At 43.4% G+C, this 12,327-nt stretch overlaps 2 protein-coding genes across 3 annotated transcripts; one reads left to right on the top strand and one right to left on the bottom strand.

Annotated features, from left to right (window-relative positions):
* The first annotated feature begins 2,258 nt into the window (after positions 1-2,258).
* Positions 2,259-5,587, top strand: fkbp1aa (FKBP prolyl isomerase 1Aa). Of its 2 annotated transcripts, none has more exons than XM_083639127.1 (5): positions 2,259-2,341; positions 2,456-2,503; positions 3,098-3,210; positions 3,438-3,607; positions 4,633-5,587. In XM_083639127.1, the coding sequence occupies exons 1-4, from the start codon at positions 2,305-2,307 to the stop codon at positions 3,567-3,569; spliced, it is 330 nt and encodes a 109-aa protein (XP_083495253.1). In that variant the 5' UTR covers positions 2,259-2,304; the 3' UTR covers positions 3,570-3,607; positions 4,633-5,587. The 2 variants fall into 2 exon arrangements, with proteins under 2 accessions (XP_083495253.1, XP_083495254.1); XM_083639128.1 differs by having other exon boundaries at positions 4,582-5,587.
* A 2,063-nt stretch (positions 5,588-7,650) lies between these two features.
* On the bottom strand, positions 7,651-11,193 carry snpha (syntaphilin a; the record flags this gene model as incomplete). Its single annotated transcript, XM_083639107.1, has 4 exons — positions 7,651-8,956; positions 9,686-9,835; positions 10,877-11,008; positions 11,150-11,193. The coding sequence occupies 4 exons, from the start codon at positions 11,191-11,193 to the stop codon at positions 7,651-7,653; spliced, it is 1,632 nt and encodes a 543-aa protein (XP_083495233.1).
* Between the last annotated feature and the right edge of the window lie 1,134 nt (positions 11,194-12,327).

The following is a 12,327-nucleotide window of genomic DNA, read 5'->3' as shown; positions in this document are numbered from 1 at the left end:
CAAACTTGAAAAATCACATGATAGTCCACACAGGAGAGGAGCAATTGAATTGCTCAATCTGTCATAAAGGTTTTGGTTATAAAGCAAGCTTGAAAACACATGATAAAACATACAGGTGAGAAAGAATTTAATTGCTCAATCTGTGGTAAATGTTTTGGTTATAAAACAAGCTTGAAAACACATGATAATACACACAGGTGAGAAACAATTTAATTACTCAATCTGTGATAAATGTTTTGGTAAAAAAGGACACATGAAGAAACACATGATAGTCCACACAGGTGAGAAACAATTTCTTTGCTCAGTCTGTGGTAAAGGTTTTGGTTGTAAAACAAGCTTGAAAAAACACATGGTAGTCCACACAGGAGAAACACAATTGAATTGCTCAGTCTGTGGTAAAGCTTTTGGTCTTAAGGGACACATGAAGAAACACATAGTCCACACAGGTGAGAAACAATTTCTTTGCTCAGTCTGTGGTAAAGCTTTTGGTTTAAAAACAAGCTTGAAAACACACATGATAGTCCACACAGGAGAGTAAATATTCAATTGCTATCTGTGGTGGAGGGAGGATTTGAATGTTTGTGTGTTTTCGCTGTTATGCTGAGTCTCTTTGGGGCATTTGAATATGTGCATCTATATATTGTACATATTATGTTGTTTATGCTAACATGATGTAAATATGTTTTCTATTTCTGTTATTTGGCATTTGAATATGTGCATCTATATATTGTATATATTATGTTGTTTATGCTAACATGATGTAAATATGTTTTCTATTTCTGTTATTTGGCATTTGAATATGTGCATCTATATATTGTATATTATGTTGTTTATGCTAACATGATGTAAATATGTTTTCTATTTCTGTTATTTCTAGTTACTAGTATTTCTATAATTGTAAAATAAATGCATGAATAACTTGTTGAATATGGCTGTGGATCACTTAACCCTGCATGCATGCCTAGAACACCTGCTAAACATGCTCATAAACAACATGTATGATAAAATAATACCTACAATGTGGATATACATGTGTGTTTGTATATATATATATATATATATATATATATATATATATATATATATATATGGCATATGCATATGCCTTAAAGGAGATGGTTGCCAAGTATAAAAACCAAAATTCAAGACTTCATGCAGCCTCTTGATGCAGCCTCTTGGTGCCATAACTAAATGTCACAGTCAGAGATCTTCTGCCTGCTGTGCTGTGCATCATCTCCACTGCTCCAACTGTGCTGTTCTTAGTGTTTTTTTCTAGGCTACTTGTTTATTTTATTTTAAATTTTGTACAGAACAATTAACAAACAAGACAAACAAACAGGCTCAGACACAAGAAAAAACAAACATACATTTTTGACATTTAGCATTGTAATGTGGTGCTACCAATGGCATAAGGTGCCAGCACAAGACATTGTGCATGGGATCTGCACGCCAGGGGTCCACCAAACTAAACTAGTAGCCTACTAACAAACTAGTAAACATAGTTTGTTTAACAAATAAACAAAACAAAAGGTGCATCGTTGAGGAGAGAGAGCCTGAATGGTCTGAAGGTCTCCTAAAGTGCAATGAGTGCACCCAGGCTCCTGCAAGACTGGGTCAGCAGAGTGGGAGGGTCGTCACACTTTTAGATGTTTTATTACAGAAAGTGTATAAAACCCATGACCAAATTAGTCATACATTCTGTCATTGTGTTACCAATCTGGGAACCCAGAGTCTATTTTTATTTGAAAAATATACATTATATTATTTTTTAAATAAAAATAGACTCTGGGTTCCCATATTGTTGTGTTACTTATGGTCGGTGGTGTTACAGTACTTATGGTTGGTGTTACAATAGGGTTTTTGGTGAAAATAAAGTACTATTACCTTTTTTGCTGGGGAACCCCCTCAAGGACCCCAGGGTGTCCTAGAGCCCACTTTGAGAACCACTGGAGTAGAGAAACAGTAGAAAGTAGTAAGTAGCCCACAGAAATAGCCTACTGAAAAATAAACTATAAAACCTGACATAAATGTTGATCTCTGTTAGTGTCCCTCCTTTGTACACTCGAGATGCTGATGATGTAATAATTATACGGGTGTCAACGTTTTTGTGTGTGATTTATATATATATTTTTAAATCATTGTCCGAAATAATGCTACAAATAATAGTCAGGCTCAGCCAGTTGGTTTGTGAGTGAGTGCCCACCCTGCTGGTGCACTGCCCACCCCCCATACACTACACCCCCATCATCACTGGCAGCTTCCGCTCGTAGGGAGGAGGGCGAGACAGAAGATTGAAGAGCGAAAATGGGAGTAGAAATTGAAACCATAAACCCGGGCGATGGTGGGTTCCCCCTTTGGCTTACAATATTTTGCTGGTGTTTTTTTGTTTATTCTTTACAGACGTTATAGTGTATTGAGATGTAACGTTTTTGCCATATTATTATCCATCTTTCAGGGAGGACATTTCCGAAGAAGGGACAGCGCGTCGTTGTGCACTATGTCGGTAAGTGAGGAGGCTAGAGAGGGCAGAGGCTACTGAAAGGGACTTAATGATTTGAGCCTAGTTAGTTACCCATCTGCTGTGTATAAATCAACTGGTCTTCTTGAATTGTGGGAACCAAATGCACGTTTAGCTAACGTGCCTATACTGGGGAAACATGTTGAATCGACAGAGATTCGTGTTAGCTTACTTCACAGTGGTGTGTGTGTATGTGCTGTTTTTAGCTGATTAGCCGTAGCAGCTAACGTGAACATGATCTGTGTCCAATTGAACAAATCGCTTGTTGCTGTGTATACAACTCAAGTTGGCTCGCTGTTGTGTCGAACCGATCGCTGACTAGTTCGCGTTAGCCAAGCGACTCCTTAATTGACACAGTCCCCTAGCTAACGTTATTGTAGTAACCATTACCGTTATCCCTGGACCGTGTGAGAACGAGTTGTGTGTAGGAGAGAGCTATGCTGCCTGCCAGCCATCTGATCTAGCTAAACATCACAGCATCGACTGTTAGCAGCTACTAGCATGTTGCTTAATTGGGGGAGAAGAAAAGTGCCCCATTCAAAACAGCCAAAGCTAACAGGTCGCGTTTCATTTCAACAGGATCACTGACAGACGGGGTTGTTTTTGACTCGTCGAGGGACCGAGGAAAGCCGTTCAAATTCAAGATCGGACACCAGGAGGTTATTCGTGGTTGGGAAGACGGGATATCCCTGGTGAGGAGGGTCTTTTCTCATTGGAAAATATGGAAATTGTAACGTATAGCATAATAATAACAATGATGGACGTTATACCACCCTCACTAAATACAAATAGCATAATCATATAGCATAATAATAGTACTGCTCAATATTAATTAATGTTAGCTGAAGTGGTATTAGTAGTAGTAGTAGTAGTCGTAGTAGTAATAATAATATATTTCTGCTTTTCATCACCTCTACAGATGAGTGTAGGTCAGCGAGCCAAGCTGACCTGCTCACCAGACTTTGCCTATGGCAGCAAAGGGCACCCAGGGATCATCCCACCCAACGCTACTCTCATATTTGATGTGGAGCTGCTTGGTCTGGAAGCCTGAAACTTGTGCACTTGTTGAATTCCACTTAAATTTTCAGGGTGAGAGGAACAGCTGTTGAATGAACAGCATAATTTTCCACAGTGTGTGTGTGTGTGTGTGTGTGTGTGTGTGTGTGTGTGTGTGTGTGTGTGTGTTTGTTGGCTTTTCCATGTTGTGCGTACATATACTGCAGACAGGATAACGTCTGTATGGCTTTAGGATGTGTGTTTTTTTTGCTACAGCTGGATGCTGCATCACAGAGCCTCAGGCCATGTTCACATTACATGCAAATCTGATTTGCTGATAAAGTCATTAATCATCATTATCTTGATTGGTTTCCCAAATCTGATTTGGTAGTGTGTCCGCACTGCCACAAATCTGATTCTCAAGTCGGATCTGTGTGTCCAGACCTAAACAGCCTATCTGCATGGGTTGCTATGGTAACAACGTGGGCGTCAGTAAATACGTACGTTGGTGACGTGGTTTTCCTGTGCAGAAGCATTGGATGACGAGTTGCGAGTGACGTTCAAATCAGATTTGGTGGATCTGCGCGTCCGCACTGAAGTCACATCAGTCGAAAGCAGATTGGAAACTACCTCCATATGTGGTTTGGGACAAGTGACACAAATCAGACTTGGAGCGTCCAGACTCATAAAACCAATCTGGATAAAGTCATTAATAGGTCACTAAAGTTCACAAATCAGATTTGGCCTCCTAGTCTGAACATGGCCTCAGAGCTTAGCAATTCAATGTAAAGATTCACTGAGATGTGGAGACAAGGCATAAGCGATAGCTAGCTACATCAAATCCTGTGTTATTGCTAAATGATCCAGGTCAGCTTGAGCTCTTCATGTCAACCCCGGTCCTAAAGTGTGTGGAATCATTTGTCAGTACTTCTGCTTATATTCCGGGGATAAACATGTACAGTGTCGTTTACATTTCTCCACTTTGTAATGTACCCAATTCTGTTACAGCGAGTGCTTAAATGGCATGTTTAACAAGCTCAGGTGTCCTCTCATCTCTCTCCTAACAGAACATCTCTCTCCTAAACAGAACTAAAGTCATCCCTTTCCCTCCACTACAGGTTGACTCCTATCTCGGGAACATGGAGGACAATGTTAACAGGTGATTCCTGCTGTTGATTCCTGCATAGGACCTATGTCTATAGCTTCACTACTTCACTCTCCTTTCCATTTACAAATTATGTCATGTCACTTGCTTTAAAACTGTATCCTTCGCACTATACTTTAGATTCCATACAGTAACAAGTCATAGGCCATACCTTTCCATGTATTTTTGTCATTTTATGCTATGTATTTTTTTTTATGGTGATGTTTTTTTTTATTTGACTTCCAATTTACGAAGAGTATCTACCATCAGGGCTAGGTTTGGATAAGTGTCCTCCATGGAAATATTGAATTGATCTCATTCCAGTGGCTCTATGTGGCCTTTCTCTAAGTTGTATTGATTGCAGGTAATGAATTGTTTTGAATAATAATGATAATAATAAAAAAAAAAGAATAAATTGTTATTTGACACTGACATTTCTATGAAGTACCTTTGTGATACATTTTGTTATTGGGCTTCATTGAGGAAGAAATGTATAATGCTATATTGCAACAAGGGAAATGCATGATCGAGCACATTATTGCCATAAACACAAGTTGCTGCAAATGCAGGAATTGCTTTGTCTATATTGCAGCATCAATTCTTAATTTATAAGAGTAAATGACTTTTTGTCTTTTAATTGAAGTGTCCAAAACAGAGTAAAGACGTCACTTTTTGTCTTGTTGATTGTTTGTACATTAGGGCACTTAAACAACAGTGAAACCGTTCTTTGCCAAAAGAAAGTGTCTTGTGGATAAAAAGCTATTGATCTTTGGCAGAGTTTTTTTTTTAATTTGCATGCTAAGTTCCCCCACAAACTTAAGGTTTCCAGGCACATCTTGGGGGTTGTGATTGTCTTTCTTTCGAGGAGTTTTGTGTAGCAAGTTGTGGATGCTCTGTTCCTTTACTCTCAACACATTAAAATAGTGCATTTTACAACAAGCTGCTGTTCTTCCTTCCCTCGGGTGTCTGTTCCACATTATTATTCACTCATAATAGGCTCAGCCTTTATCGTTCTCACTGATTTATACATGATTGCATAATGATGTCGCTGCACACAAATAGAAAAACAGTCAAAGGCATCTGTTTATTTTCAAAGAGGAAGGGGAAACGTATCCAGGGTTCTTACGTTAAATATTCTACATATTTTTGTGCAATTCAAACGCATACAGTTCATAACTGCTTCAATGCTATATAGACAATGGAAAATCTATTTTGAACGTAATTGGAATGCAGGCTATGCAATAAAATACAGTAAAATGGAAAAGGGCAAACTGCATGCCAAGCATTTATCAATTTAGATCTGCATCTCATCAAGGATTTTGTTTTTGAATTGACAAGTCAAACAAATGGGGGGGGGAAAGGCAAAAAAACAACAACTGACCAATTTTGAATATTGTAATTGAGTGAATTTCAAAGCCTGCAATATGTGCTGTTCCAACCACAGATAAATTGCACTGTTAATATCATTTAATTCAATTTGGTATTGTGACTAACAGCGCTAATCCCGCCTCGGATAGGCCTGTTAAATTGGATCGCTACCATTGAAACTTATTGAAAAGATCCCTGAAAGCTAGAACGTTGCTCTTTTTCTTTGCATAATAAGGCTGGTAACCATACATACTGTACATTTACATCATGTTTTGTTGTTACAACAGCCATTTCAATTGATACACAAAAGGGACACTGGTAAGACCAGTATTCACATTTGAGTAAATAATGTTCAAACCTATGATACATACATTATTAATATAAATAAATTGTAATCAAATGCTGTGGAAGCAGCCTAAATTGTTTTAAGCAAGGACTAACCTTTAAAGTGTTCATAGTTTCTCGCGGCTGTGCATTTATTTTTATGTCTTTTTTGTTACGCTTGACATCAGCTCTTGATATGGCGAAGAAAACAATTGCTCCCTTAAGTCCTTCATTCATTTAGCTGTGGATCAGGGCCAGGTAGATAGATAGAGAACCGTCTTGGAAAGGTGAGCAAATGAAAACATCACGGTAGCAAAGCCTCTGGATTGTCTCGAAGAACTTACAAGATATTTTAGGAAATGTTCTCTGAATCAAAGCCTGTCCATAGATACGATCCTGTAGAATCTACCTATAGATAGATAGATACAGATGCATGGCATGAAGTCAGGTAAACTCCTTTTACCCTGCTCATACACTCACCTAAAGAGTTTGTTTTTGTTTTTGTTAGCCTGATAGTGCCTTAAAATGTTGATACAAACATGTGTGGCTTTGATCAGTCAATTACTGGCCACAAAATACAAAAATAGTGTCTTTTCTGATTCTCAGCAGCCATTACGAAAGATGAGTGGGGTAAATGTACCAATCGTCTTAAAGCATATTAATCTGAATAGAATAGAAGATGAGAAGTGAGCACCTGACTTCATTTTCTTCTTCTCCCTTTCATTCAATGTAAACAGAATATATATCTCCCGCCCCAAACGAGGGAATCTGGGCTCATCTCAATCTGGTGCAAGCCGTTTGATTTTAGCATCAGGATCGTAGCCGCGCCGCGGGCATCAGAAGGGAGAGTCTCAAAATAGAAAGCATTTTCACACAAGGTTTTATATACAGCACTAGGGGGCTCATGTATGGGATTGGATTTTGTATAAATAGGCTCAAAATTCAAAGAAGGCTTTCTAGCCTGGTAAAGTGATGAGAAATCTCTCTGGGCTACATGCAACGGGCCGCCTAGTGGAAACAACTGAAACTGCAGGCAGTGGCAGGACGGCTTTCTGAATCATGAAACATTCTCTATCATTCTATAGGATCTACTAATCCTTTGTTCCTCTAAGGCAAGGCATGACCACAGAATCACAAGGGCATTATGGGTAAATCTAATAATCATAAAATGCACGGTAATAACTTGAAATGCAATCAAGTCTGAAGCGAAAGTCAACACAGCTGTGTGGCTGCAGAGGTTTGGAGGTGCATTGTTTACTGAGGAGGAGAGGACGTAACGCAAGGAGGTGAGCGGAACATCTCAGATCGGCATCGCCCCGTTCATGTTGGTGGGCGCGCGCCGCCTGCCCATGGCCCGGCGGCGGAGCGAATGCAGGGCCACGGCGCAGCAGCCCCTCAGCAGCGAGCCGATGTGATACACGGGCAGGACGCCGCGCGGCGCCCCGCGGCACAGCCAGGCAAACGTCGGCACCGCCGGCACCGCCAGAGCCAACAGGTCCACCACGAAGTAGCGGCTCCAGTGGCACGGCGGAGGGGAAGGCTCGTCTTCGTTCGCGTCGTCGTCGTCTTCAATTTCCCCATTGTCCCCTTCTTCTTCTTCCATCTCCAGCACCGTAGCCTCCTGCCTCCTCTCCGACAGCTGAGCGAGAGGCTGCGGTTGGCAGGTCGCGACCTTTGACACCTCCTCCTCCTCCTCCGGCACGTCGGGAGGTAGCGGCTCTATCCTGTAGTAGGGAGGCTCCAGGGGGGAAGAAGAGGGAGGCAAACAGGGAGAAAACACACGTGGCTCCGAGGGGCTGATGACGTCAGCCGCCGACGCTAAGGAAATGACGCTCAGCTCTTCGGTGGCGCTTCCCTCTGAGACCCGGGTCATGATGGGGCTGCAGGCCCGCGAGCGGACCTCCGGCTTCCTCTCTGCAGCGGGGGGAGGAGGGATGGGATCAGCGGCCGGGGCGGGAGCTGTTGTTGGCGGGGGCTCCTCCTGAGGTAAGTGCAGGAACAGGTGATGATGGGGGAGGTAGGTGTGTCCACTGCACCTGCAGCTGCTGCTGAGCGTGTGGCAGGAGTGTGAGATGGGCACCACGGCCCCCCCGGTGCACAGCTTCTCGTAGGTGGAGGAGGAGGAGCGAGGCACGGTCGGGGGGCCTCGGACGCGGACGGGCGGCGGCGGCAGCTGCTCCGAGAGGAGCGCCGCCTCCAGGAGCAGGTGGTGGGTCTGGCCCGCCGGTCGGGACGCTCCTCCGCTCGCCTCGGGAGCGTTGAAGTCGCCGCGCTCCAGCTGCAGGGCCAGGGCGTCGCTGCTCAGACGGGTGTAGGCGGCGGCGCTGCGGCTCAGGGTGCTGGCCGGGGAGCAGCCGCAGGAGCGGGACTTCCCGCCGGGCCGAGCTCCCTGCTGCAGCCCTCCTGGGTATGGCTTGTGGTCGTGAGGGTCTTGTTGGCGGGTGCTGAGGTTGGTTCTCACCGTCTCTACCGCCTCCTGCAGGTGCTGGATCTCCTTACGGGCTTCTTTCAGGGCCAACTGGGCCTCCACACGGTGGCATTCCTCCTCGATCCAGTCCTCCTGCATCCTGTACAGCTGGGTCCTCAATCCGTCGATCTCACAGTCCCTGATGGAATAAAAAGGACTTAGGAATAGCAGACCTCAAAGACCATTTGTGACTGTTGTTGTGATGTAAAATGATGTTGGACTATTTTCAATAATGAAGACTACTTAGCAGCTAATGCCCAGTTCAGGTCATATCACAGTGCACGCCCCCTTTCTTTGAGGTTGTATAACCCATTTATTGTTAGGCTCGCCCCCTTTCTCTGATGCTGTCTCCTCACCCATTCACAGTTTACCACACATGTGGCAATAACCAATCAGCCCAAGGTATTCCTCTCCAGCTGATCCCAATCACCTAATCAGCGTAGTATATCAGGGTCCATGTTTTACTCTGTTTGCTATGTGCTGTGTATGTGCCATGTGTCATTCTCAGTTGCTGATCATCATCGCTGAAGCAGTTGTTTTCGCCCCACCTCCTCCCCTGACCACCACCATCATCATGACTCCTGATTGAAGAATTCCCTATGGGGGATTTCCTATCCTATTCTTCACTGACGACGCCCTCTCATCATCTCAGGAGAGCGTCATCATCATGGATTCATACGCCAAAATTAATTTGTTGTATCATTAAAGCTTGTTAAACTTTCTACTAGTCTCTCATTGTTGAACAACAGTTGTAAAGGTCACCAGCAATGTTTCCAGGTAATAAACTCGTACAACGTGAAAAGTATTCTGCAAATCACTTGTGAGTGAATTCATGTGAGAGAAATATAACGGATGTCTCAGGACTCACCTGTGCTGTAGTCTTTCCACATTGTCCCTCAGTCTGGCTCGCAGGTGTCGTATACACACCTCCTTCTGCTGCAGGGGTGTGAGGTACTGGTCCGGGGTGGGGGGCCTGATCCCATGGTTGTCAACGCAGGCCGTGTGCTTCACCTGTCGCCTGAAGGGACGGACACACAGGCGACGGAAGCACATTTGCATCAAATGTTTCACTTGATCCCACTGTGAGAACTATAATCAAGAGTCCATCAAACTCAAAGAAGCCTGGATGAACTGCTGCAGTGCCTGTTTAAGAAAGCTGCTGACAGCCATAACAGCATAGCAATAACTTTAGAATTCGTGCCATTTTCTTAATCTTCTATTGATGTTTAACTCTTTAATTATTTCACGGTCAAGACTTAATGTATTATTTAGATGTATCAAACATCTATCATGTGAGGAATTGTTATTGTATGCATTGATAATATAGTTATAGTTGATGGTAATCCATTATGCTTTTGTGGGAGGGAGGCATACATTGCATTTGATGAAATAGGTCTAAACTAAAGTAAGATGTCAGCTACATTAGCAAGCCTGTGGAGTCTGGTTATTTTAATTCATGTATTAATACATTTTTCTTATCAGGGTCAGTTGCTCACACTCAACATTCACACCTATGGGCAGTTTTGTTTTTCCAATGTGCTTGACTTGTCTTTTGTGGAAGGAAACGCAAACCAACAGGGGAAACGTGCAATCTTCACAGAGAAGCTAGCTGTGTGGTAGCAATGCTAACCGCTCAGCCAAGCTTGTCACCTGGGTCAGTTTAAGTTTTTTAATTATTGAAAAGGCTTAGGTTCTTCACTGAAAACACAACCTGTCTTATATTTGCATGGATACCCATCATATACATTGGTTGTATAGGAGTCACCCATGATAATCATTGCTGGTTTTGAAATGAGCTAAGAATTTGGTTGAAACTGAAACCCATCTTCTACCAATAAGATTTATTGGCTTAAACGTCCCATTTCGGGACAGACATGTTGTAACTTTTAATATTATTTTGCTCATCTTCATTGCTTTCTATTCTTTCCAACCCAATATTTTTTCCTCTGCAAACAATAATGGTTGTCTTTTTGTCATCTATACAGAGAGTGATACAACCATGAGGTCTCTATCTCAGGTTGTATCACTCTCTATATAGATCTTGTTCGCAGCATCTTACCTGGGCGTAGTGGGGTACGTGCGGGCCATGGGGCTGCTCTCGGCTGCCCTGGCCCGGCCCGGATAGGTGTTGGTGTTCGATGTGTCACTGTGGGAACATCGCCCGGTCCCGCCACTAGTGCCCACTGAGCGCCTTGCAGGGAGAGATCGCGTTCCCCCCCCCCCCAAGACATTTACAAAATCAAGCAAAGGGGGAGAGAGAAGTCACAACACCACATTATATGTCCAATCATCCACATCTGAAAATAGAGGTGGGAGAGGGAGGCAACAGTACCTGCGCTGACCTGTGGAGGGCTTACGACTAGGAGTGAGAGACATTGGCGTGCAGAGGACCACCTCCCTTTTTCACTGCTGTCTCTCTACAGAGGGACGCGAGGAGCCTTCAGAGCTGGACTGGATCAAGCAAAAGATAGGATACGGTAATTAATCAGAAGCAACCATTTAAAGTAATCATAAATAACATAATATAGGCTATAAAAACAACACAAAATGAACCCTGAATCAGTGATCTTACAATGTCCTCGGTAGTAGCCTACATCTACATCACACCCTTTAGTAAAACAATAAAGAAATACAGTGAAACAAAGGAAGCACAGAAATAGCTTGTCTTGTCCTTCCAGTGTGTGGTAAACTGCGTGCTGCTTCATTGTGCTGCTTCATTGGAAGCCAGCGACGAGAGCGCTAAAAAAATAGTCTAGCCCCACAGCACGTCACATAAAGCCTCCTTTCTCTGCTGACACAAGGAAACAGTGAGTTCACACAGTCGGTGCAGCTGCTTCTCCCTGCAGCCCCGGCCCTCCCCGGCCTCTCGGATCCGCAGATAAACACGATTAACCTTCGAATGAACTGGTGTCACACAGTCACAGGTCCAAAACAAAGACAAGCCGACCTTTGGTGGCGGGCAGGGTCAAGGCGGTCATTGTGGTTATGACCTCTGATTAAGAGAAGAGATATATAAGGTGTGGGTGCGTGTACACCAGGGGTGGGCAATTATTTTTCCTGGGGTGGGGGGTGGGGGAGGGGGGTGCCACATGAGAAACCCAGATTGTTGCCAGGGGCAAAACAAAGTTTGTCATGCCATGGCATAACCTCTAATTTTATCATAAGATTAAATTATAGAAAACATACTGTACACTTATTATATTAAAAATCACTCCAAACAGCCAAGGTCATCATCTCATTTGATGTTTCAGCCTCATAAGTAAAATGGTGTGGTTTGTCTCTTAGACCTCCCGGGCCAGGCAAAACCACCATGAGGGCCGGTTCTGGCCCCCCGGGCCGTATAATGCCCAGGTCTGGTGTACACTCATAGACTGTACATTGTACACTGCATGATCTTGATCTAGGCCAGCAGTTCCAAAAGTGGGGTTTGGGGACCCCCAGGGGTCCTAGAGGGAATTCAAAGATACCATAATACCATAATAACCATAATAATGAGCCATTTTTAATTTA

This window comes from Poromitra crassiceps, assembly GCF_964638095.1.
Source record: "Poromitra crassiceps genome assembly, chromosome: 6".
Lineage (NCBI taxonomy): Eukaryota > Metazoa > Chordata > Actinopteri > Beryciformes > Melamphaidae > Poromitra > Poromitra crassiceps.
The sequence above is the reverse complement of the archived record's forward strand: the minus strand, read 5'-3'. Positions and strand labels throughout refer to the sequence as shown.